Here is a 27297-nt window from a genome sequence, read left to right on the forward strand (position 1 = left end):
TCTGAGTCAAGAGACACAGAGTGAACAAAACAAATCCTATGCTCAAGAACTTACACTGGCCTGGGAAGGGAAGACACACAAATGTCAGGTGGTAATAAGTGCTATGAAAAGCAAAAAATAAAGTAAAATAAGGTTGGGAAAACAGAGAGGGATGAAAGACCATATTATTCTATATAGGGTAATCATATTTTAAGATACAGTGTAATAAATTAAAGAACTGTATTTTTAGTAGTACATTAATTATTTCACACCTTGATTTTAATTAATACATTAATTTGTACATTAATCTTAACTGAAGTGTCTGGTCTTGACTTAAGTGCAAGGTATTTATCCAAAGTAACTTATAAGAGGAAATTTTACTTTTTAAATTTCAAAGATTTCAATTGTGAACAAAAACAGGTGAAAACATCAGGAAAATTGTTTATGTCCTTTTCTTTCTTTCTGTCCTTAATTCAAAATAATAAAATTAACTTCCAATACTATACTGTAGAAGAAAGTTCATTAATTTACATTTTTTCTTGTTACAGAGCTCTTTTAAAAAAAAAAAAAAGTGTATTTAATTTGCAAATCAAATTAAATAGTGGAAAAAAACACTTTACCTTTTGCATTCCATATGAAGGCAGCTTTTCTCTGAAATGCTGAAATTTAAAAAAAGTTTTAAATTTTCACAAAAGATATGTAATTAAATTATAATCATGGTAATTAGGATACATCATAGGGTAAATTCTCTAGAATCCAAAAGTATTTTTATTATCTTACGGCTTGTGTAAAAAAATTATAAAGAATAATTTACCAATTCCTTTAATATCTGAAACATTCAAAACCAGAACTCCATTCCCAGCAAAATGGAGACAATGCTTTAAAGTCAGTGGCAGTAAAATGAAATCCGATCTGTCCTAACAGCATTCTAATGATTGCTAAATTACTTCCACTTTTTTTCAATATGTTTTATATATTCATCTTAGATTTGATTTCTGTATTATCTTTTCCCACCCAACAATACACTATTTACTAACACATTAGGCACTGGAGCAGATTCAGAAATTATTTCAGGATACTTGCCTTTGAGTGTAAGAGAAAAGTAATATCTGCACAGTCAGAAAATCTGGTACTGCCATTTTAGAGCTGTGATCTCAGTTAAGTCATACTTAAAGTGTGAACGTCTAAAAGATTTTATCTCATAGGGTTGCCACAACGTCTAAATGAAAAACCTTTATATAAAAAGCAAATACCAGTTTCTGACACATATAAGCTACTCAATAGATTTCCAATGTGTTAAATTACAATTAGAATACTACAAAAGGAATGACTATTCTTTCCTGTATTTATGTGACAATTTCTTCCTAATTCTGAAAACTTTTATGGAACTCTATACCCATATTACATAAAAATAAGAAGCAGTACTGTAGTTTACATTCAACTAAGTACATATAATGTAAAAAAAGAATCTTCAGTGGCATAAAAATAAAGTCAGCTTTAACAAACACCCTTTATTAAAATGGAAAAAACTGACCGGGTGTGGTGGCTGACGCCTATAATCCCAGCACTTTGGTAGGCCGAGACAGGCAGATCATGAGGTCAGGAGTCTGAGACCAGCCTGGCCAGCATTGTGAAACCCTGTCTCTACTAAAACTACACAAAATTAGCTGGGCATGGTGGTGCACACCTGTAGTCCCAGCTAGTTGGGACAGTGAGGCAGGAGAATTACTTGAACCTGGCAGGTGGAGGTTGCAGTGAGCCGAGATCGCGCCACTGCACTGCAGCCTGGGTGACAGAGCAAGACTCCATCTCAAAAAAAAAAAAAAAAGGGAAATAATTAAAAAAATATATATATATCATTAATAAAATTAGAATTGTCTTTAGTAATCTAGTATTATATTATTGCCATGTTTGTCATGGTCAGGTAATTCTTATCAGCACCATAAAAATAACAATCACTGTGATGACTGAAAAGAATTCTAGCTATTTTAAAATAACAAAAGCTACCACACTTACCTTACCTTATAATAACTTATCTTGTAATAATTTTTAAATTATTTAAAAACTATTTTTTAATGACATAAGTATTAACACCCCAGGTAGTCAAATGTTACCATCTTAACACATACTTATACACAAGCTATCCACTGCATTTCAAACTGGCATTAACCATATATGATTTATACATGTAAATGCCACTGGAAAGAGAGGTATAATCCAATATTCTTTCCCAAGGCAGCCAAAGTTTCTATGTGCTAACTTTTGACCATCACCAAGATGTGAGATAGTTCAACTGTAAGCTCTCTGAGGACAGGAAATATCTTATTACTCTTAAAAAAGAGTAATAAGCACAATTGGCTGGCGCGGTGACTCACACCCATAATTCCAGAATTTGGGGAGGTTGAGGTGGGAGGATCGCTCAAGCCCATGAGTTCAAGACCAGCCTGGGCAACAAAGCAAAACCCTATTTCCACAAAAATTACAAAAATTAACCAGGCGTACTGGCACATTCCTGTAGTCCCAGCTACTCAGGAGGCTAAGGTGGGAGGATCACTTAAGCCCAGGAGGTCGAGGTTGCAGTGAGCCATGATGGCACCACTGCACTCTAGCCTGGGTCAGACTGAGACTCTGCCTCAAATATATATACACATACACACACACATATATAGCACAATAACTGGTATCCAGGAAGCAGAAAATTAATGTTTATTAAAGAACATCAAGAAAAAATATTGCACATGGCTAAAAATGATTAAAAAGTTGAGTTCTTAAACACAGCTGAATTTTAGATCTGATTCTGTTATGAGCTATGCAACCTTAGGTAGGTCACTTAACCTAAATCTTTTTCCTCATCTATAACAGACAGACATGTAGTCTCTTATTCAAGGTTGTTGAGAAGCTTAAATAATGCAGTATACATGAAGCATTTATGACAACACATGAGAAATACGAAGACCATCAACTTTTCAAATGTTTTACACATTTTTTTCTTTCTCTGAACTAGATCAATCACCCATCTTTAGTATATGAGTTCTGTCTACCATATATAGCAAAGAGAAAGACACTAATTCTCCTTGTTCTTAAGGCTGTTCAAGCAGCTCTTCTCAACTAGAAGATTCTGAATTAATTCATCCTGAAATTTCCTCCATTTTCAAATCACAGTTTTACCCAACAGGCATCAAAGAGCTACACAATTTGGCCCTGGACAACCTCAGCTTATCTATTCTAATAAGGAAATCTAACTTTCATCAGTAACAGTCAGTGGATCATTCTTTCCTAATAAGGAAATTCAGCTTTCATCAGTTAGCTGAGGGATCCTTTCTTTCCTATAGGAGGTGCTATATCCTTTCTTTATCAAAAACAGCACTGTGCATTTACGTATTAAAGATATGGCCCTCAGAGTTCCCTTGGTAATTTCTTTTAAAAATATACACACATACACGCGACCACTTTATTACATCTCTAGAACACCCACAAATCATACAATTTTATGTTTTAACTGAAAGGGACCTTAAAATATCTTGCCTAGCGTAGAAAGAAAGTATCAGAATTCAGGAGACTCTCAGGTCTTGTGATAGTCCTGTATTTAAAATGTTATTGAACACAGCACATCACATAACTTCTGAAATATTTAATTTTATCATCTACAAAAAAAGAGATGTCTTAAGTAACCTAGAACAAGCTTTACAATTTTAACTGCCTTTACTGTACATGGCACCTCATTAAACTGGCCTAGAAAAGCTGAAGAGTAAGTATTTTTTTTCCATTTGCACCAGCATTTCTCAAACATTTCTTCTCCTCACCACATAAGCTTCTGTGGATGAGACAGGATACTGTAGGTTACGTGTAACTTCCATTCCCACTTTTCTCTACCATTCCAAAATGAAGTAATTCCCACAAAGGATGTCTTGTTGAGGATCTCACTGATCTATGCCATGCAGCTACCTCTAACCATATACACATTTTTAGAAAGTATAAGAAAAAAAATGACAAAATATTTTTTGACATTTTTCTACTACCTGCATTTCAATATACCGAAGATCATCTTTTTTCTTTTGTAAATCTTCCAATAATTTTTGGTCTAAAGTTCCATCTGGTTCATTTTCTTGCAAGAGATATTCAGAATCTTGGTCAATATATGATTTGTTCCTGATTCTAAACATTTTTTTTTCTTGGTTTATCAACTTCTTTTCCTGGATGTCAAGTTTCTTCTCTGAGCATGGTGTGTTCTTAGCACAAACTTCAGTACCGTATCTGTTTTGACAAAATAAGAAAACAAGAAAGGTCAGATGAAGACTCACTCGAACCCTGGAACAAAACAAAACAAAACAAAACAATATGCTGTTGAAATATTTCACAGTCATCCAAATCCAAAGCTTTTCTCTTAGTACAGTAATTATGAAAATATACTTAGATTCTTATAACAAATTCAAATTTTTCCTTCCTTTAAATAGATATTGCCAGATTAAGTTATTCCTTGTGGTAGTTAAAAATAAAAAATCCACACAATAGTCATTCCTTCACTGCGGTTAGTTACAGTGTTTCTCTTTTTCTGGTTTTCTTGAACTTGTTTCATGTCACAACATCTTTTTCTTGCCACCCTTTCTGAGCTATAAATAGGATGCTACAATACACAGTCCATGAAATACTTGTACAAATTTTTCCTCTAAATGATACAGTTCTTGTAACTTTTCTAAAACAGGAGCAATTTCACTTCTTGCAGATCTCCCAGATAGAATAATTTCATAAATACAAAGAGGACAGGTAGGGAGAAGAATAAATAACAACTTAATACATCTCATATCCAGACACACTATTATTCATACCATTTAGCTTTCCTGTGGAAACATGCCATCTAAATTTTTAAAAGTCATTTTCTAAATCTGTTTAATCTACATAAGAAAAAAAAGTACATCAAGGTTAAACTTCACTTATTGAAGAAAATAAAGATGTTATTTTTATTATTAAAGTGTTACTCTTTGCCTATTCTTTAAAAAAATACTTCTTGTCGTACCCATGATCCTCAGGAGCAAACCAGGATATCTGTGCTTCCGACTCTTTATCATTCTTCGCTTGAACAGAATTCAGTAGCTGCACAATTTGTTCTTCTCGTCGTTCATCCATGTGTACTACAGCTCTCTAGTTTGTGCCAAGAAAAAAGCATCTTGTCAACATAAGAAAGCATATGTAAAAATTATCTGATACTAAAGAAAATAAAGTCTAAGTAATATGCGTTCAACAAATACATATAAAAGAAAGTTATTCACACTTGTCCTCTAGCCCAATCCCCCTTCCTAGACCTAATTAATTAATGTTAAAATTTTGGTACATATCCTTCTAGACCTTTTCCAACAAGCATTTATAAAATTAGCCCTATTGTGACTGGCAAAGAAAGCTCATTTATGCCTCTTCCTACAACCCTGGTTCTCTTACTCCCAACCCTCACATACTAATTATTATGAATTTCTCCTTATCTTAAAATTTTGAAGTTATTACAACTCAAATGGTTTAAGAAAAAAGTTGAAAACTGGAAATAGTTTGGTTGCAACGAACATTTAAAAGTTCTTAACACTAAACAGAAGAATAAATTGGTAAGTAAGGCTGAGCTCAGAAGGAGTAAATAAAATTGATCAGTGCTCATTAGGTGATCCAATGTGGCAAATGACGCAGTTGCTTCAAAGAATGAGAATAAAACACAACAAATTGGACAAAGATAAAGGTCCTTGGTGAACTATGAAAATTTTCAGAAACTTTACGCATTTAAGAAATGTCCAAGGTAAAAAAAAAAAAAAAAAAAAAAAAAAAAATTGCCAAAACCCAATTCTTTGGAGACTTTTATATTTAGACATAGTAAGTTGAAAAACAGATTCTTCAAAATCTATGGGTCTACAAACGTTAGGTTCTAATGTGCATATAAATCCACAGGCAAAAGGAAACACACGAGGGGTGGTGAAAATTAGAGTGTGTTAGGTTAAAGAACCAAAGGAGGAGGAAGGTAAAAGTATAAATGAAAAGAAAACAGTCAAAAATCGAAAGATAGAAACCATAGGACTTAATGACTATTTGGTGGAAGTTGGGGACAGACAAAAAGGAAGAAAGAATCCAAGACAACTGTTTTCAAATTCAAGGGTGGATCATGAAAAAACAGCAGTAAGATGAATCATTAGGAGGAGGCTGCTCTGTGTTATTGTACATTTTTGTGTACATGTAGAGGTGATGGAGGTCAAAACAGGATGCTAAGTTTGGATTTTAGGCAATTAAGAACAATGATGAAAGTTCCCAACTTGTAATAATGATTAGCCAGATGAATATATGGAAATGGATCTCTGAAAGGTTTTGTTTTTAGAGTTATGATAGAAATTTTGGAGTGTTCTGCAAAGTTGGAATCACACAGACACAGGAGTTCTTTTAATTTACAAATAACACCACCTCCAAAGATGAGAACAGATGGTTGACCAAGTCCGGCATTCAGGGTGCCAAGGCAAGAAAATAAGTCAGAGAAATAATCAAGAGAACAAGCAAAAGACTAGGAGCACACAGTGACAAACCACCCCTATGAAGTGAAGAAAGGTGCTAAAAAAAGGAATCAGAAGTATAAAATTGACGTAACTAAGGCAGAGAACTGAAAAAATTACCACTGTATCCAACAACTAGGCAGTTGGGAATGTTCTTCAAGGTGTTTTTAGTTTTTGAGGTTTGGTTACGATTTTTGAGGAGAAAAGAGAGAAGCAGGAGCTAAGGTAAGGAGACTGATGAAAGCAGATGGCAAATGTGTAAAATACTCTAAAATCTAGAGCAACAGATTTCAATTGTTTTTTATTTTTTTCATAGCAATCTGCAGTAAAACTAATGACCCAGTACACACATACACGAATAAGTAATTTCACAAAATACTTTCCTTACTCTGTACAGTGCAACTCTTCTCTTCACTGTATTCTATCCCAATTAAACAAACACCAAAATAGCTGGTCATAACAAAGTTTCACATAAAGCTTGAAAACCCAGGGTGGATGGGGGAGTATGTGTCCCAGGAGAACAAGACATAAGCATGTTTAAGACAAGAGACAGGGTTTTATGAGACATTCTAATTCTAATCAGTATTACATGCTTTGTGAAAGCTCAAATAAGTTTGCATGAGTAGGAGGATAACCTAATGTGATAAAAATAAGAAATTAGTGATAAAACAAACGTGAGGAAGAAAAGCCAATTAACTATACGCTACCTCCTTTTTTGAAGTGAAAACAAGTGGCTAATTTCAGTTGTCAGGATATAAAATGTGTCTACAAAAGTCCTCTTAAGGTTTCTTGATGTATCTGTTTAGTTAGAACATAACCTGTATCTGCTATTCCTACAGTTCTCACTTTTCCATGTTAACTCATTACCCTGTATTTTGTTTAGTAAACACTTTCCTATATGGACATTTCACAACACATTGCCCACCTCCTGCCCATAACAGCACAAAAGATTATTCTAATTTTATGAGATTTCACACCCGTTGGGAAAGGTGAATTACTGGATAACGTAAGTCTACAGAAAATAAACAGATCTACACAATCTTTCAGTCCAAACTATCACAACAAAATTAGTTTTAATTAAAAAGTCAACATCAGTTGGTAGTCTTTAAGATACCTTACACAATGCATATGTACCAAGTAAGCATCTGCTAATCAATAAGGAATTAGTTGAATTGTAGTACACCCAATGGTTAAGAGTGGGTAGATCTTTCTGCAAGTATACAAACAGGAAAGATGACCAAAGTATTAAATCAAAAAAGTCAGTTGTGCAGTAGGATCTTGTTTTTATTACTATTAATTTAAAAAGAGGTTATTCACTCTCCATATCCTATACTTTTTGCAGTGCCTCTGCCAGATATAATTCTGGCACATGGTATATGCCCCAGGAATGAACAGCTGAATCTATCTTTTACAATGAACATGTATGATTAGCTCTTGAAAACATAATTTACACTCTAAATAAAAAGATTCGTATTTTTAACGATGTTCCCCCCACAATGAGTTTCTGGACACTGCAGATAGCAGAGAATATACCTTAATTCCAAACTTGGATCTTGCCTTTTTGTAGGATACTTCTCTCCCACTCAACAACCTCCTTCTAGTTCTACCACACTTCACTTTATTTCACTGCTTGCCTGAAGAATCTCAGAAACACATTTTGTTTCATAACTATTTTCTTTTGTCATAGAATTTTGATTATTTCCTGCTTTCTTGGACATTCTCAAATATCCTGCTTCTAGTTTTCAGTTCCTCGCAAGAGACCCTAAATGATGTCCACCAAATTTATTTTATCAGCTTTCTAATCATGTGCAACTACTTTAAACTGTCTCCCCATTCTCTGTAACAGGCCAGCACCACCTTTCTGTTTGCCCTCAGCATTCACACACAGTTTTTCACAAAACAAAAGCCCCAAGAAGAAAAGGTCCTCAGTTGGTTATCACCAAACCTAAACCCACCTGTATCAGAATTTATCCTTTTTTCTTTCCTGTTAAAAAAGAAGTGCATTTTAAAGGCTAACCCCTCAACCTGAGCTCTGCAGTCCAATTCCTTTCATGTCCTCAGGGCTACCTCATTCATTGAAATTTACCTTGCTTTCCTAAATTTCTAACCTCTCCAGTAGACATTAGGCAGTCAATCGATATTCTAGTTTGCCTCTTTTAGTAATGTGGTAGAAAATCAAACCTTGCTTGTTGTAAACCATTAAGATGTGGGGGTCGGTTATTACTGCAGCATAATTTGGCCCACTTTGATTTCCTCTTCACCGGGTGCTTCCCATCAGGGCATGAACATGGTCAAATCTCCTCACCTTAGAAACAACAAAAACAAAAAACCCTCTCTTGAATTCCCTTACCCCTATCAGCTACTGCCCTATTTTTCTTCCTCCTCTTCACAGCAAAACTGCTGGAAAAAGTTCCACTTCTTAATCTCTGTTTCACTTGCCACCCTATTGCAGTCTGGCTTTTACTTCTACAATGCCACAGAAAGGGCTCCCATTAAGATCATCAACGACCTTGTTGATAAATCCAATAGACATTCTCAGCTCTTACGTCATTTGTGCATGCTTGCCACTATCAATTACTTCCTCTTGTTGATACACTCTTCTCTCCTTTAAACACTACTCTTAGATTTCAAAACAACACACATCTTATTTTTCTCTTCTCTGGCTGATCCTTCCTAGATTATTTTGTAACCTTCTATTCCTCAGCCTGTCCCTTAAATTTTCATTTTCTGTATTTGACAGCCTGAGCGCTCTACAGACCAGCAACACTGGCATCACCTGGGAGACTGTAACAAAAGTCGAATCTCTGATCCCACTAGTGTCCTACATTTTAACAAGATGTCAGGTGATTCCTATGCACATTCATGTCTGAGAAGCAATGGTCTATAGAATTCAGGCTGGGCCCATTCCGTTTCTGACTATTCACTCCCACACTCCAACTACCACCCATGAGCCCATTAACTGTCAAATACTTACCTCCAGTCTAGATTTTTCTAGGCATCAGATCTACACAGCCCTCTCCCTCCTGCAAATCCTCATTTGTATGCCCTATAACAATATCAAACTCATAGTGTCCATAGCCGAGCCAATTACCTTCCTCCAACAAGCCTGATCCTTACAGACAGGCATAAAAGAGTCATCATTAACACTGTACTTATCCCTTCAGATAAAATACATCACAAAATCATTTTGAGTCTACCTCCCAAATCACTTTAATCTGTCCACTTCCCTCCACATCCACTGCCAACGTGCTAATTCAAGCTGTCATTTCTCACCTTAGTTACTGCAAGGGCTACTTAACTGGTCTCCCTGAACCAGGATTGCCCCTCTTCAATCCATTCCTTATACTGCTACCAGAGTGAATTTAAACATTTAAAATCCAGTCATTTCATTCTTTGTTTAAAATGTTTTACCGGCTTGCTACAGTCCTTAGAAAGACTCAATGTATCTCAAGGCTGTGCTTATTTTTCTAGCCCAGAGATTTTCAAATTGCTGTTTCTGAAATTATATTAAAGGATCACGAACAGCATTAAAAGAGAACAGAGAAGTTCAAAAACAAAAAAACTTCAAAGCAATGTGCAGGTAATTAAATATTATTTTACAAAACTTTTCATCTAGTTATACATATGTGTGTACTGGGTTGTAAATTCAAATATATTCCTTTCTGTGCAAAGCAGCCAACAAGTTTCAAATTGACTGCCCTAACCTCATCTCACTACTCTCCACATCCATGTTCTTATCTTTTATAGTTTCTTGAACTGAACATGTGCTTCCTTGATCTCGGTGTTGTTGCACATGCTACTGCCTTTGCCTGGAATCTTTTCCAAACCCCAAACCTCAAACACACACACTATATTTCAAGTTTCAGCTTAAGGGTTACCATCCCTGAAAAATCTTCTAAAATACCTTGACCTGAGTTAGGTGATAGCCCATATTCTCTAATACCCTAATACTGTATTATATTTATCACTCCAAACAAACCACAATCTCTGTAGAGCCTATATTAATACAGTACTTAAGATACCATCACAAAAATAATGTCCTCAATAAATATTTGTTGAGAGAACATTTGTTCAAGAATGCATCATTAGAATGCATTCATTTTTAGCCTGGCGACACAACTCACACCTGTAATCCCAGCACTTTGGGAGGCCTGGGCTGGTGGATTACCTGAGGTCAGGAGCTCAAGACTAGCCTGGCCAACATAACAAAACCCTGTCTCTTCTAAAAATACAAAAATTAGCTGAGTGTGGTGGTGCCCGCCTGTCCCCAGCTACTCGGGAGACAGAGGGTACAGTGAGCCGAGATCACACCACTGCACTCCAGGCTGGGTGACACAGTGAGACTCCGACTCAAAAAAAAAAACAAACTATTCATTTTGAAAACACATGACATGACTTTAAAAGTAAAAGTTACCGAAATTCTGACTGGGAAGCAATGACATTAGGCTAAAGGTGGTCAAAGAAGAACTGGGATGAGCCCATTGAAAAATACTCACATTAAAACAAGACGGAAAGGTACATTTTAGACAGGAGAACAGTGTGACACTGTAATAAAAAGTAAAAATAAATTATGTTTACAAAAGCTATAATTAGACTGGGGAAGTGGGCTCGGAGAAATGCACAAAGTGGTAAACCTGTTATGTTGAAGCCACATTACCAAGATTTCCAGAAAACATGTCAAGATGCAAATGAAATGTATTAGACTGAGACAGAAGTGACCTGACTTCCAAATTCAAGTTGTGAATTAGGGAATGAAATGATCTAATTTTTCCTTTTAAAAGATCACCATAGGCGGCTCTGCAAAGCACAGACAATGCAGAGCAGGAATGGAAGATAGATGACTAGTTAGAAGGTTAAGAACAGTTAGATTGGGATATATTAAGAAGGCAGAGATTTGCTGAAATGAAGGGGAAGCAGCAAAGATAAATCTCATTTGGCCTTGGCGAGTGAATAAATGGTCATGTCACCACTAAAAGGAGGACGGGAACGCAAGTAGAAATCAAAAGTTCCATTCATAACATCCACTGCACAACTGGCTTTTCACAACTGTGAAAACAATAATGAACATTTTTTCCTGACTTATTTAACTTTTCATCTGTTTAGGTATTATTTTCCCAGCTAGACTGTAAGCTCCTTGAATACCACATTTCTTCAAGTCCCTGGAGCAACATGCATAAAACCTTGTTTGAAACAGAGCCTTAATAAACAAAAGTTGTAAAGTTACTTAGACGTCCCTATCCTGATTTTCAAAAGCCAGTCTGCCCAACGAAAAAGTTAATTTGGGGCTGTAAAAGAAGTGGATTTGTTTATTAAAGAAGTTTAAGTTATGAAGATAAACGGATAAGTCCCCCGGAAACACCTGAATGAACATGACATGGTTAAAGAAATAAAAAGAAATGGAATGGTTTTAAAATAGTAGTCTAGGCCGGGCGCGGTGGCTCATGTCTGTAATCTCAGCACTTTGGGAGGCCGAGGCGGGTGGATCACCTGAGGTCAGGAGTTAGAGAGCAACCTGGCCAACGTGGTGAAACCCCTCTCTACTGAAAACACAAAAATTAGCTGGAGGGGTGGCGGACGCCTGTAATCCCAGCTACTCGGGAGGCTGAGGCAGGAGAATCGCTTGAACTTGGGAGTCGAGGTTGCAGTGAGCTGAGCCACTGCACTCCAGCCTGGGCGACAGAGTGAGATTCTGTCTAAAAAAAAAAAAAAAAGTAGCCTAAATGATGATCTAATTACACTCTACAATACATTTTATAAGGTGCTTTTTAAAAATAAATCACCAAAGGCATATACTAAGTTCCTACTTAATGATAAAAATTATTTTTATTATAATTTTATTTATTAGTCACTCCTAGAACTTTGTTTCCTTTACTGCAGATCTTCAAGATACAAATCAACCTGACAATCACCTGAAGAGAGGAGAGTAAGCCAAATCATCTCTGGAGATTCCTTTCATTTTCCTTTTCAAAGAGAATCTGCTAATGAATAGAAATTTCTCCACCCCAACACAAAAAACAAAACAAAACAAAAAACTTAGGTTTGCGGATAATTTTAACACTAATAATAAAAGCTGGACTATTTTTCTGAACGATCCACAGCCAAAATAGTGTCTGCCTGCTTTTGTTCCGCGCAAACCTATCTCAAATGTAGAAAGGTCGCTATTTGCTTCTTCACCAGGCAAAGACCTTAAAGTGACAATTATTATTCTAACTGAAAGGATGGCCAGAGGATACGACAACGACAATTAATAAAGTTAATTTCGGTTGGAACGTGAACTTAACATTTGCTTTGTCACAGTTCTCAAGTCCTCTAAGCAAAGTATATATTCAGCCTGCATAAATCCTGCCTGTTTTTCGTCAGATGCGCATGGCTAATGTAAAGCAGTACACCCGCTACAGGGAGCGCCCACACGACATATTTGCGCCTCATTTGCATTTCACAAAGCACGTGCATCACTTAAGAAACAAAACCAGGAAAAAGAGGGCAGCGGGAGAGAGAAGAAATCCTGTGCTGCCTCATCCCCTCCACTATAGAATCCGAGATTACCTCTTGCCTCTCCGCTTCCTTGTTCTTCTGTCCCTGTTTTTTCGCGTACCACATGCCGATTTCACGGCCTTTCAGGTGCCCGGGATGCCGGCCCCTGCCGCCTCGACCACCTCCTCCGCCGCCGCCGCCTCCTCCGGAGCCTCGGTTCCCTCCATGACCCCCTGCCGAACCCCCTCCATAGCCCCCACCGGAGCTGCGGGGCCCCCCATCACGGCCCCAGTTCTGATGGTAGTCATAACTCATTGTCCTGGCGGACTACAACCCGTCAGAACCAGCAACCGCTGGAAATGGCGTCCGGTCCCGGAAGGCACTGGGCCCCCACTTCCGTTTTGCTTCCGTACCGCAGCGCAAGAGGGCGGGCCATTTAGCATCACAAGCAGCGGTTTCTGGTGACGTCACGGCGTGACGACCCCGGTGATCTGGACGGTGGCGGGGTTTGGGTTTTGTCTGATCCCCCTGAGTTGTTTACCCTTGTACCTCTGGAACAACAGCCAGCCAAAGACCCGTAGATTTTCTTTCCCTAGGCCCAGCAAGTGAACCAATGGCTTTTGGTTTTTACTTTCTTACTCCTGGTAAAATCCGCAGTTTTCTTGCACTTAGGTCCTAGGGTAGTAAACGTTGATTGAAACGAAAGAACCCGTGGATCAATTCGCCATCTTCTAAAAGTCTCTAAAAAATGAGTTCTTCTTAAGTCTTGAAAACAGCCTGACAATCTTTCAAACATGTAATTTAAAATACCCTTAACCTCCTTGAAAGTATTGTCACTATTTACTACGTTTATCCAATAGTGTAAGATGAGCATGTCTTGCCAAATTCAGTGCAGAGCTCTTAGGCAATGTAAATAAACTACTTTGAAGATTCATATGTTCATTTGAAACCATAAACTGTTTATAAACCAGAACACTTGAATGTTTTGTGCAAGCTGTTCTTGAATAATGAAGTAATTGGGCCACACAAGCTTGGATGTTCACCAGGAGATATCCAGCTCATGTTATGGTTAACTAATGTAAAGGTACTGGGAATACTCACTGAACAAAGCAAGTATGGTATTAACTTTCATTTGCCTACAGTCTTAAGGGAAAGACAAAGGCTATCTTTGTGCAGTGAATTAAGAAAGGGAAATGTTGTATGCCAGGAAGGGGTCTACGATACACCACTGTGACCTAAAAATTATTTTGAGCAAAGACATTTGAGTTTCTGAAATCTACCTGTCTAAACGCAGAACCACACGGAAGAATTCAAATCAATCTCCTCCCTGGGAGGGAAACCAGGGAAGACCGACTCTTATGGCTGGATGCTAGAAGCTGGCAACACGCTTGAATAGACATTGTCACAAAGCTATCATATCTGGCATCTGTTTTAAGGTGCCATTTATTTTTACTAAAAGTCATTTGTTTTTTCCATAAGTGCTGTTTTCCCCTTCTCTTCCCCTTTTAAGATAGCAGATAAGCCGAAATTCTGCCTCCCTGAATCACCTTTGTCTGTGAACTCTATTATGTATGTGGTTAAGTCTGTCTTTTGCTAATCTGTTTTGTCACTTTAACTCTGGGACCTGCAAACACTGAATCTAAGAGAGTAGACAAAAAGTTTTCCTCCCTAAGAGGCATGAGATATTACAGAAAAAGAATTTAATTTTGGAGTTAGGTGAGTTATGCAACAACTTTTGACATAAGTAGACTTTTGCCAGACTAATGGCAGAAGAAAAGTATGACAGGTGTAGGGAACAATATGTAAAGACAGATGATGATGTGAAACATCGGAGAGCATAGACAACTACCCTGAATCTTAAAGACTGATAGGGAAGGCCAAAGAGGTAGCTAGGGGTCTGATTATGGACAACCTTATGTGCCACTTCAAGAACAGTAGTATGTTATAAGCAGAGGAGTGATTATTTTGACTTACTCATTTAGAAATAAATAGCGGAGACAAGAGTGGATACAGGGAAACTAGTTAATGTGCTGTGATGTCGAGGAGGCAAAATGGGATGACAGGGCATTACATATGGAAATAATTGGAATCAAGGGACATTAGAAGATAAATTACTTAAATTTGATGATTCATTGAATGTGGAGAATTAGAAGGGTTAAATGACTCCAAGTTTAAGATTTGAATTATTAACACATGAGGCGGCACATTATATCCTGAGATGAGAAACATAGGACAAGGAACATTTTGGGGGTGGGGGGCAGGGTGAGTTAATGTGTTTTATTTGTACATGTCAACTTTGAGGAACTTATGAAACATACAAATGGAGTATCTGGAAAGCAGTTGGCTATAAGAGTTAAAAGCACAGAGGCCGGGTGTGGTGGCTCATGCCTGTAATTCCAATACTTTGGGAGGCCAAAGTGGGTAGATCACTTGAGGCCAGGAGTTTGAGACCAGCCTGGCCAACATGGCGAAGCCTTGTCTCTACCAAAAATACAAAAATTGGCCGTGCATGGTGGTGCATGCCTGCAATCCCAGCTACTCGGGAGGCTGAGGCAGGATAATCACTTGAACCCAGGAGGTAGAGGTTGCAGTGAGCCAAGATCATGCCATTGCACTCCAGCCTGGGCAACAGAGCTAGACTCTGTCTCAAAAAAAAAAAAAAAGAAAAAGAAAAAGAAAAGAAAAGAAAAGTTGAAAAGTGAAAAGCACAAAGAGAGTAGACTGAAATTATATGTTTTGGGAGTCCTTGGCACATGTGATTAAGGTCATAGGAATAAATTTTATAAAAGCATCCCAATTGGACACTCCTAATATGAAAAGTATGTCAATTGTCTGAGAGATGAGATTGAGTAGGCATACTGAAGATGATAGGGGCAAAGTGGGAAGAAAATGGTGAGAGTGCTATGGGCTAAATCTTTGTGTTCATGCAAAATTCACCATGAAGCCCTAACTCCCAGTGTGGCTGTAGAAGAGGCCTCTAAAAAAAATGTAATTAAAGCAAAATGAGGTCATAAAGGTGAGATCCTGATAAAAGGTTTACTGCCCTTTAAAAAGAGGCATCAGAGAGCTAGTTCCTCCCTCTCAGAGGAAAGGACATGTGAGGACAAAACAGCCATCTATGCTCCAGGAATAGCTCTGTAAACCAAAACTAAAATTCTTCCTTTTTTATTTTATTTTATTTCATTTTTTGAGATGGAGCCTCGCTCTGTTGCAGTGGCACGATCATGGCTCACTGCAGCCCCGAAATCCCTGGTTCAAGCTATCCTCCCATCTTAGCCCCCTAGAGTAGCTGGGACCATAGACATGTACTGCCACACCCACCTAATTAAAAAAAATTGGTAGAGATGAGGTCTTCCTATGTTGCCTGGTCTGGCCTTGAACTCCTGGGCTTAAGCAATCCTCGTGCCTTGGCCTCCCAAAGTGCTGGGATTACAGGTGTGAGCCACTACACCTTGCCCCAGAATAAAATTGGAAGCCCTCCCAACCAACTGAATGGATCCATCCTCTCAGCCAAGAGCATTCTAAAGTAAACCTGAAATATTTGTTCAGGCCATGATAGGAATGGGAGGTTGGACATGCCTCGTTATACCTTCCTTCTTTGGAATCAGGTACGGCAGACCTGTATTAACGTTGAAGTAGAGACCTTAAGATTGACAGAACAGACTGTTTGTGGCAATATGATATCAACATAGCAGTAGGCCCTGATAGAAAGCATTTTACCCCAAAATATATTTCTTTGACATATTTTGAGATGGCCCTTCATAGCTATCTCTCATGGGGAAAATTACATTCTGTAGAGAATCTCCTTCCCTTTCCAGATCTTCTCCATGATCCAGGAGAGAAATAACTAAGAGTCTGGAACCTTTTTAAGTTGAATAAGAAATAGTAACAATCTATTCTTTCTGAAGTCTGCTACCTTGGAGGCCTTATCAGCATAATAAGAACCTTGGTCTCCACAACTCATAACTGGGTTAACTTATCTTAACCCAGACAGTCCCTTCTGTTGATTCCAGGTCTTTAGATAAACTCTTTCAATCAGTCAGAAAATCTTTGAATTCACCTATGACCTGGAAAACTCCCTCCTCCTTTGAGTTGTCCCACCTTTGCAGATGGAATCAGTGTACATCTTACATGTATTGATTGATGTTTCGTGTCTTCCTAAATATATAGAATAAAGCTGTAGCCTGACCACCTTGGACACAGGTTCTCAGTATCTCCTGGGACTGTGTCATGGGCCATGGTCATTGGCATCTGGCACAGAATAAATCTCTTCAAATGTTTTACAGTTTCACTCTTCGTTGACAGCTCTAATTAGGAATTGGATTAGCTGGCACTTTGATCTTGGACTTCCTAGTTTCCAGATTTTAAGAAACACATTTCTGTTGTTTCAGCTGCCCAGGCTGTGGCATTTTGTTACGACAACACAAACAGACTAGTACAGAGAGTAAGGTTGGAAGAGAATTAGTGTTTATTTGTCACTTAGCATTTGCTAGGTATTAGACTAGGTGACAGTTCATTTGTGGCAGAATAATGGCCCCAAAGATGTCCTTGTGTGTTTTTTTGGTGGGGTTTGGGTAGGGGTGGGCTCTCACTCTGTTGCGCAGGATGGAGTACAGTGGCATGACCATGGCTCATTATAGCCTTGACCTCCCAGACTCAAGCAATCCTCTCACCTCAGCCTTCCAAGTAGCTAGGAGTACAGGTGTACACCACCATGCCTGGCTATTTTTTTTTTTTTTTTTTTTAATCTATAGAGATGAGGTATTGCTATGCTGCCCAGGTTGGTCTTGAACTCCAGGGATCAAGTGATCCTCCCACCTCAACCTCCCAAAGTGCTGAGATTACAGATGTGAGCCACTGTGCCCGGCCGAGATGTTCATGGAAACTCCCTGGAAACTGTGAATATATTACATGGCCAGGGAAAGTAAGGTTGCTAATCAGCTGATGTGATAATTAATTTTATGTGTCAACTTAATTGGGCTAAGGGATGCTTAGAGAGCCGGTAAAACATTATTTATAGGTGGGTCTGTGAGGGTGTTTCTGGAAGGGATTAGCATTTGAATTCATAGACTAAGTAAAGAAGATCACCCTCATCAATGTAAGTGTGCTTGATCCAATCCATTGAGGGCTCAAGTAGAACGAAAAGATGGAAGGCTAATTCCCTCTCTCTTCTTAAGCTACGACATCCATCTCCTGTTCTTGGACATCAGCACTCTGTTCTCAAGCCTTTAGGCTTGGATTAGAACTATACCACCAGCTTTCCTATGTCTCCAGCTTATAGAAAGCATATTGTGGGACTTCTCAGTCTCCATAATCATGTGATCCAATCTCTCATGATATAGCTCAGTTTTTGTGTATCTATATTTATCCTATTAGTTTTGTTTCTCTGGGAAATCTGATGAATGCAGCTGACTTTAAAGTAGGAAGATATCCTGAATTATCTGGGTGAGCCCTATGTAATCACAAGGGTCCTTGAAAGTAAAAGAGGGTGGCAGAACAGAAGGTCATAGTGATGTGACATAACTGTTGCTGGCCTTGAAGATGGAGGAAGCGGTCACAAGCAAACGAATTTGGGCAGCCTCTAGAAACTAGAAAAGAAAATAGATTCTCCCCCAGGGCTTCCAGAAAGAATAGAACCATGCTGATCCTTTTGTAGTTCATGAGCATGATCATTGGGTATTCGTATGCACGTGTGAGATGTGCCACCCTCTAACTTTGTTATGACATCGGCACATTGCTCATCTAACATGAAGAAAAATAAATAAATAAAAAGAAATACAACCATATTGACCCCTTGATTTTAGCCCAATGAAGACTGTTGTCAAAACATTATGCTACAGATCTTTAAGATAGTAAATTTGTGTTAGTTAAGACTCTGTAGTAATTTCTTATGGCTACACTAGAAAAGTAATACAATTTCTTATCTCATTTCACACAATCCTCATGACAGCCCCAGAGAAAGTTAGCGTTATCTCTATTTTCTGATACACTGTTTTATTGCCCTTTACCTCATGTTTGCTGATCCTAAGTCGATTCTTAGTTATAAATGTGAAATTGCTGTTTTCCATACTTCTTCAGCATGAACTAGTACTTAAGGTATTACTTGAGGCTATTCCTTTAGGTGAAAACTTTAGGACAAATGTCACTGTAGTAAAAATCTGCACAAAAGGAAGATTTTCAATGAAAGACCTGAGAGAGATTGATGGGGAGGAAAATGTCAGTTGTTACCTGCTTTTTCTTTTTTCCCTGTCTTCATCAGAACCATGAAATTTTTTACATTACCTAATGCCAGAAAACAAACAGAATGGTTCGTTATAATTGCCATTGTTTCTCTTACTGGTCCTCTGTTGTGTGCTGTTCTTTGGACAGGTAACCAAGATGTCTCTTTCAAATGTCCTCTTCATTAATGATGGCCTGGGCCACAGAATGCATAGCCATTGCTTTCAAACCCACAGCATTTGGTGTCCAGCTTCTGCTCTCCCCATCACACCTGCTGTCCAGTCTGGAATGCAGCAAAGGTGAGCCACACAGAACCACACCACCACTGGAAACTGTCACAATTTTCTCAGGATCAGGGAATCTTTTATTCATTTTTTTAATCTGAACCCTGTGAAACAACTCTTATGTAATTTATTCACAGGTGTAATATTCATAAAGGCATGGGGGTGAAGGAGATTTTCTTCAGTGTTCTTGGAAAATGAAACCTTTAACTTCTACTTCCACTTGGAGGTGAGGATAGGGACATGCTGATAAAAGTGACCCTACCCTTCTATAGAATGTAAAGTCTGGCTATGGACTGGAACACCTACACATAGCCTCTCTATTTGATTTCTCTGTGTGGCCTAGTTTGAGCCTCCTCACAGCATTGCAGCTGGATTCAAGAGCAGGTGTCACCAAGCAAGGTGGAAGTACATGACATGACATTTGTCTCTACAAAAAATCAAAAATTAGCCAGGTGGCATGTTGCAAAGCTTGTGGTCCCAGCAACTTGGGAGGCTGAGGTGGGAGGATAGCTTGAGCCCAGGAGATCAAGGCTGCAGTGATCTCATGACACTGCACTCCAGCCTGGGCAACAGAGCAAGACTGTCTCAGGAAAAAAAAAAAAAAAAAAAAAATGGAAGAAAAGGAAGAGCATGTGGGATGGAAGGAAAACAATTCTAAAATAGCACCATGCTAGGTGAACCAGATATTTGTATGAACAAATGCCATGTCTGCCTACTAATTCCATCTGTTTCCCACAAAAAAGAAAACAAAAATTGTGACTTTGTAAGGTCATAGGGTTTCAAGATCCACATTAAAAACCTTCTTGAGAGATTTTCATAACATATTTTCCTTTTAAAACTACACAATCTCATTAAATTGGTGGATTTTCCTCACCCAGTGTAAACATGCAATCTTAGATCTTAGGAAAAAGTATTGTGAAAGAGTGCTAAGAAACTTTAATGAATAGAACTTTTTTTTAATTTAAAAAGGGTAATGAAAATATAAGGCCTTATAAGGTTCAGTTAGCAAGTACATAATGTAACTTTACCACGCTAAGTAGTTAACCATGTCTTTGTCTAAACTCCTAATATTTTTTGACCTGACATTAAAAAGTTTTTGGGGCTGGGCATGGTGGCTCACGCCTGTAATACCAGCACTTTGGAAAGCTGAGGCAGGCGGATCACTTGAGGTCAGGAGTTCAAGACCAGCCTGGACAACATGGTGAAACCCCGTCTCTACCAAAAATTAGCTGGGTGTGGTGGCAGGTGCCTGTAATCCCAGCTACTCAGGAGGCTGAGGCAGGAGAATTGCTTGAACCTGGGAGGCAGAGGTTGCAGTGAGCCAAGATCACACCATTGCACTCTAGCCAGGGTGACAGAATGAGACTCTGTCTCAAAAAAAAAAAAAAGAAAGTATTTAGAAGTTGTATTTTTACTAAGTGGTAGAGAATACAATTTACCTCTGAGGCATATTTTTTTCCCTTATTCTTGAAAAATTATCCAGTGAGACTATGTATATGTGAAGGTAGAGCAAAAGTCCTCCTCTGTAACAAAGTGTTTCAAAAACAGCATGCCTTCGGTTATCTAAACTGCTCTATATAACATTGCAACAGATTGTGTTCAAAGTTGTTTTATATTTGGATCTTTGCTCAATTCTGGAAAGTGATTGCCTATTCTTGAGAGGAATATATGTTTCTATGCCTGTGTATGAATGTTTGTGTATATGTATTCTCTATGTATTTGAAATTAAGACTTCAAGGCTGTAGGAAAGACTAGCAGATATGATCTTTGTATTTTAAGCTATAAAAGAGATTGTATAAACAAACCACCTTACATTTGGAGCACTATAGTCTGAACTAGAGTGTTGACATCACAGATTCAGGGTTAAGACCGTACAATTCAAAGTTGGGAAAATGTATCATTGTTCAATTACTGTGTGCAATGCCTCTGCCTCTGCGGCTTATAAAAATGGGCAGGGAGCGCTATTTACATTCTATTATGGTACATTATGTGATTGTCTAGTTGGTTATAGGGCATGCAACAGAGACAGACTTGCTAATTCTTCGCCATAGTTTGGGTTCTTCTTCATGTACACAGCTAGATATATTTCCTAGTCTTCTCTGGAATCAGCTGTGGTTCTGTATTGAGTTCTATTCAATAGCAGAGGCTGCAATGACTGAGGTGCAGTTCTTCCAAGCCAGTCTCACCAAGCACTCCAGTGCAGAATCCTTCATGTCCTTTTCCCATCTGTCAGCTGAGGCAGATGAGCAAAATGATCATAAGAACTATACATTAACATTGTAAAACTACATGAACTAGACCCCTGAGCCATATCTTAAAGAAGAAAGGCTCTGCTGATAAGGAACATTCATTTAACTGCTGCTGCTCTCTGCCTTCCAAATTTTGTACAAATGCCTTTCATTGTTAGATGCTAAACCCAAACTTTGCTGAAAAGAGGGTCTTGGAAACAAAGTTTTCTGTCTTCTAGCCTCTGTGATACATAGAGGAGTGGAGAAACATTGAGATATTGCAGAGTATTGACAGAAAATAAATGTGATAATTGTTTTTCCCTCAAGCTATAGGCTTCATAGGCTTTTAAGAAATGTGTAATTTATTTCATATTACCAAGGAAATCTTCTCCACTTATTGCATCAGAATACAATTCTGATGGCATCTCTACTACTACCACCCTAAACCTAACCAACATCATCTCTAGCCCAGACTATTAGAATAGCCTAAGTGTTCTTTCTGTGGTGGCTTTTGTGTCTGTACAATCTTTGGCCTTTGCAATAGACAATCATTTTTGAAATCAGATCATGTCACTTTTTTGCTCAGAGCCCTCCAGTGGCTTTTCACTTCATTTAAAACAAGACTCAATGTTCATACCTGGTCTGCACGGCACTAATAGCCTGTCTCCTCCTGCCATTATCTGTTTGCCTTTATCTCCAACCACTTTCTCCCTTTCTCACTCAGCTGCATTCATATTGACCTCCTTAATGGTTTCACAGATTCCAAAAGCCACACTCCTACTTCTGGATACTTGCTGTTCCCTTTGCTGGGACTGTGATTTCCCTAGATAATCACATAGAATGTTTCCTCACTTTATTTGAGGCTCTGATGAAATGTTACTTTATCAATGAAGACTTTTCTGACTAAATTATTGAAAACAAACACTCTTTCCATCTTTGTCCCTTTATTCTAATTTTACTCTTTGGCCATTGTTACCTCTGGTCCCTATTTTCTGTCAATACACTTAATACCAGCATACATATATATGTACCACACACTTATCATTACCATATGTATATATGTAAATGTATAGAAAAGAACATAACCTATCCAAAGAGAGGTTTGGCCTTTGTCCTCAGCTTCTGGGGAGGTAATTTCTAAGCCCTTGGAATGTCATGGCTGAAGAGTATCTTTGTTTGTCTCGGGGCTTTGGACCAGCAGATAGTAACAATGTGTTTTGGAGAGGGGACTTTTGGGCATTCTGTATCAACTTGGCCTCCTGGAGAGCCTGAAAGAGACATCAGTCATGTGAGTAGTCAGCCATGCTTACCATTGCTCCCACCATTATGCAGCCCCAGTAAGGACTCTGGACACCAAGGTTCAGTTGAGATTTTCTGCTTGGCAGTATTCTGTGCAAGTTGTCACACATCGACACCAAAGAAAGTAATGCCATCCATGACTCCATGGAGAGGGTACCATAGAAGTTCCACATTTACAACTTTTCCTGGACTTGGCTCTGTGACCTCTTCTCTAGACTGATTTTATTCTGTGTCCTTTTGCCGTAATAAACCATAACCATGAGTACACAGTTTTCTATGAATTCTGTGAGCCCTTCTAGTGAATTATTGAAACTGGCAGTGGTTTTGGGAACTCCTTGAATTTGCAATTTGTGTCACGAGTGAGAGCAATCTTGTGTGGGCTGTGTTCTCTGACTTTGTTTTTGTCTCAAACTCAGTAAATATAAATACATATATTTGTTTTGTTTGAGTTTTGTTCAAAAGTTGTAAAACCAAGTACCTAGAACAATTTTTAGTATGTCGTAGTCATTTATTAAACATTGGAATGAAGAAATGAATTAGGGTAGCTGAAAAGTATAAGAAATTAAGAGAAAATTGATTTATAAAATCCAATATTACAGACACATGTCAAGAAAAGCTTCCAAAAATGCATAACTAAGACTTCTTTATTATATTTTAAGTAATATGGTGGCATTTGCTATCGTCAAAGAGTTGCCTCCGTCAGTCACAACTCTCAGAAGGCTTAGGGATTATGTATTAGGTGTTTATACTATTAGGGAGTCTTGGGGATTACGTATGCAGTTTATAGGAGTCACCACCAGATGGTGATATTTTTATTAGGTAACAAGAAGTTTTTGCCTTCAGATACATCAATTTACAGAGAAAAGAGATAACCATACAAAATAGAGTATTTATTAATAAGAAGAACAATATAACTATACAAGGGTAAGGTATTTGGCTATATCACAAGATATCTATAAAGGTATTTATTTCCTCTACTAGAAACACTTTTATAATCAATCACTCTAAAGAGTAAGTAGACTTAAATGAACTTGTGTAGTTTAATCTTCTCCTCCCTTAACAAGGATTTGGAGTGCCATTCATGCTTAAGCACAGCTCTAGTAGATTTTTCTTGTATACTTAGCTATTGTTGGCTTGGAATTTGAAGTGTTACGTGTTAGTAATATGATGCTGATTAGCCTTTCAAACTATGACTTTGGGCTAAATAATCCTGGTGTTGTTTCAATGCAGCAGAATTTTTATGTGCATCCATTATACAGTTAATTCAACAACCAAGTGCAATTAAATGGGAATATCCTAATTATTTTTCCAATTCCCCTAGTTTAAGCTCTTGTTCAGTTAAAATGAGAGGGAAAACGGGCATTATTATCTTCTATCTATTTCTTAATGCTCTTTAAACCTTGATTTCTGTTAGAATCTCTGTCCCATTCAAATTACTGTGCAGTTATAAAGAATGTGTTTGCCTCCAAATCTTTGCTATTTTTCAGCTTTATTATGATCCTGTGTCTAATTTACTTTTTGCCTGAAATCGCATTTTAAAGCAGCAATATCACTTTTCTCTTTCAGAAAATTATACATCTAAGTTTAAGATATCAAAGCCTATCTTTTACAAAGCATTATTAGAATATTCAATTCAATTTTTCTTTTATAAAGACATTTAATGCTACTGATTTATAATATCTGATTGATCTGTTCATTTGTCACTGTGTTAAAATAGCTGTTAATATTGGTGATAGTCTTTTAAAATAAAATATATTTGTAATGAGAATACATTTGACTTTGAATTCATATGTTACACATTATTTGAGGCTTGCTTTACGAACATTATTAATGGTAATACATATGTTTCCCAAATTTAGACAACTAGATAATGAGAAGTTAAAGGTCGAGAAAGTCCATTGAGATAATTATTTTGAAAATGACTTGTCCTTGTGGCAACAAAACAGCCTCTGAAGATGAAACATTCTGAAAGCCCATGTCAAGCAATTTTGAATTCTAATTCAAGCTAATAAAATAGACACAAAAATAAATCATTCTAAAATACAATTCATTCAATCTGTAAATAAATAAATAAAGTATGTGAGTGAGGGGAGGGGCACAAAGTCTAAGACCATGTAAAGTGTCAACTCAGTAACTTTGGAAAATAAACTTTTAGGTAATATATTCCATATATGTTTACAGGAAGGTTAGAATAAAGCAATGTGAAGAAAAATCACTTTATAATTTTTGAAATACACATTGCTATTATTCTGCCAAGTTGATTCCTGCATTTTTGCAATGTAATGCCTTCTAGAATTGTCTTGAAATGTGTATCTTACAATCACTTAATAAAATAGGTTCAGTTGTTTCTTTGAGACAACACGTCTTTAGAGAAGAAATAAGCACCTAAACTTGATATGATATTTGAAGTAAACTTTTCTATTTCAAGAATAACTAAGCAAGTTTGCCCAATCCATAGCTTTAAAAACAGATACTTCTGTTTTAGACTTATAGGATTTTGGACTGCTGTATCCAGAAGCCTACCATGTTTGAATGCACCTCTCAGAGCTCAATCTGCCAGTATTTTCCCCCAATTTCCACTCAAGTTAAAAAAAGAATTTAGGAAAAAGTATACAATTATACGATTACAACTTTTTTCCAATAATGTTTGAGTTAAAGATACTTCTAATTCCACCTCTAACACACAACATATTTGTTTTATGGGACAGTCTTGACATACTGAAAAGATGAAAAGAAAACTGTTATAGGTAAGAAAGAAAGAAAAAACAGTAAACAATTTGTATTTGGTAGAAATGAAGGAAACAACTATTTATAGACTAGGAACATGCACGTTTCCCAGTTGGAAGCTAATTTTTCATTTTACAGAAGAATGTAAAGCTAAAGCAGTAAGTGTAATAAGCTTGTTTTGCTAGGCACATTTAGGCAAGTTCCTTCAAATACAATTTGGAGTTTTGTTACATTTCTTCCATTCCCAAAATTTCTCTTTTTACCCCTTTGCAGTAAAGGCCAACATTATATGTAGGAACATATGCATGAAACAGTATAATCACTGAATTTATACAATTTTCTGTTTACTAGGAGGTTGACAAACATAAGCAAAAACATTAGTAAAGTAGGCCAAGATTTGATTTAGAACAGATTTTTTAGAAATCAGATAAGAAGCAAAATCTTTTAATTACCATAGTGTGTGATCTTTAGGTAACACATCAAATGCACTTAATTGTTTACACTAGTTCTAGTTGGTCCCACAAAAAATTAACTATTAAATCAGTAAAACTTATGTAAACCAACAAATAAAAGGAAATCAGTCTCATAACAAAGGTGTTAGTTTCACAGCTGACGTTGCAGATCCATTCTTGCTGCTGTTAGACTAAATACCCATTAACTACCCTTGCTTTCTTCCTCTCTTTTTCTGTAAGCTTTATTTAACAACTGGATTTCCTCCTGATAGCCATCCCTCTCTTGATGCTGCCTTTTACTGTTCTGCCTGTGTGCTTCTACGGTGTCTGGAATGGAGATATTGATATCACCATCAGGATTACTGGTGGGCAAAAAGAGGGAGTATGAGGCCGTTTCGCCTAGATCACAGGAAACAAATCTGTTTTCTTTCCTGGAGTAACGTAGGGATGGAGATCTGACTTGTGTGGAGGACTGGCTGATGTTACTAATGATTGACACAGTGTCCAAGGCCTCTTCATTATCGCAAATTTCAAGAACCTCTAAGTGTATTTTCACACTGGTGTCTGCAAACGTGGATGAAGAATCTTCTGAGTTTGGTTCATGGCCAACACTTTTGGATCGATAGACTTCTATTTTCTTAGAGGCTGGAGTTATTTTTTGCCCTTCTGCGCTTACCTCATAGGTAGAAAGAGATAGGGTTTTCCCTGTAGGTGCATGGAGAGACACAGTCCCCTGGAATGCACACAAGGGAATGGCAAGGGCACCACCGGAACGCTGGGGACAAAAACAAAATTGTTATTATTGAAAGCTAGTTTCTAAGGTTGAGACGTTTAGAAATTCATTTTGTTCATCAGAATGATTTCAGATCAATTTCCCTAGAAACATTTTATAGATATGGGATTTAAATACTGCCACCGAAGCACCATACGTCAGTTTCTCCTAGGTCAAATCAGACATTTAATGAGGGTAGTTAGGAACACTTATTTGAAGATGAGGGGCATATCTCCCCAGTTAAAGGCAAAGGTATGTACTGATGGGAAGCAATAGATGTTTTCAAAGGCAGAATTCGAACATAAAATTGAATGCACATTTACAATCTGAAATTGCTTTTATATTTGT

General features: G+C 37.5%; 2 protein-coding genes and 1 non-coding gene across 6 annotated transcripts in view; 1 reads left to right on the forward strand and 2 right to left on the reverse strand.

Moving 5' to 3' along the window:
- DHX36 (DEAH-box helicase 36) overlaps positions 1-13364 on the reverse strand; it is a 51500-nt gene extending 38136 nt beyond the window's left edge. For 2 of the 4 annotated variants that reach the window (XM_023192256.1, XM_023192258.1), the window contains exons 1-4: positions 13041-13364; positions 4994-5118; positions 3999-4233; positions 600-638 (exon numbers count right to left, since the gene is read on the reverse strand). In XM_023192256.1, coding sequence (XP_023048024.1) covers positions 600-638; positions 3999-4233; positions 4994-5118; positions 13041-13283 — 642 coding nt within the window. In that variant the 5' untranslated portion in view covers positions 13284-13364. The remainder of the gene's footprint in view (positions 1-599; positions 639-3998; positions 4234-4993; positions 5119-13040) is intronic. The other 2 variants (XM_023192259.1, XM_023192260.1) reach the window with 1 other exon arrangement.
- Positions 13365-18612: 5248 nt separating this feature from the next.
- LOC111526550 lies at positions 18613-18716 on the forward strand. The gene has a single exon (XR_002726419.1). It is a non-coding gene; the product is annotated as a small nucleolar RNA U13 (small nucleolar RNA).
- Positions 18717-23496: 4780 nt separating this feature from the next.
- GPR149 (G protein-coupled receptor 149) overlaps positions 23497-27297 on the reverse strand; it is a 92966-nt gene continuing 89165 nt past the window's right edge. The window contains exon 4 of the mRNA XM_023192286.2: positions 23497-26952. Within this exon, the coding sequence (XP_023048054.1) occupies positions 26380-26952 (573 nt within the window). The 3' untranslated portion in view covers positions 23497-26379. The remainder of the gene's footprint in view (positions 26953-27297) is intronic.

Source organism: Piliocolobus tephrosceles, chromosome 2 (assembly GCF_002776525.5).
Source record: "Piliocolobus tephrosceles isolate RC106 chromosome 2, ASM277652v3, whole genome shotgun sequence".
NCBI lineage: Eukaryota > Metazoa > Chordata > Mammalia > Primates > Cercopithecidae > Piliocolobus > Piliocolobus tephrosceles.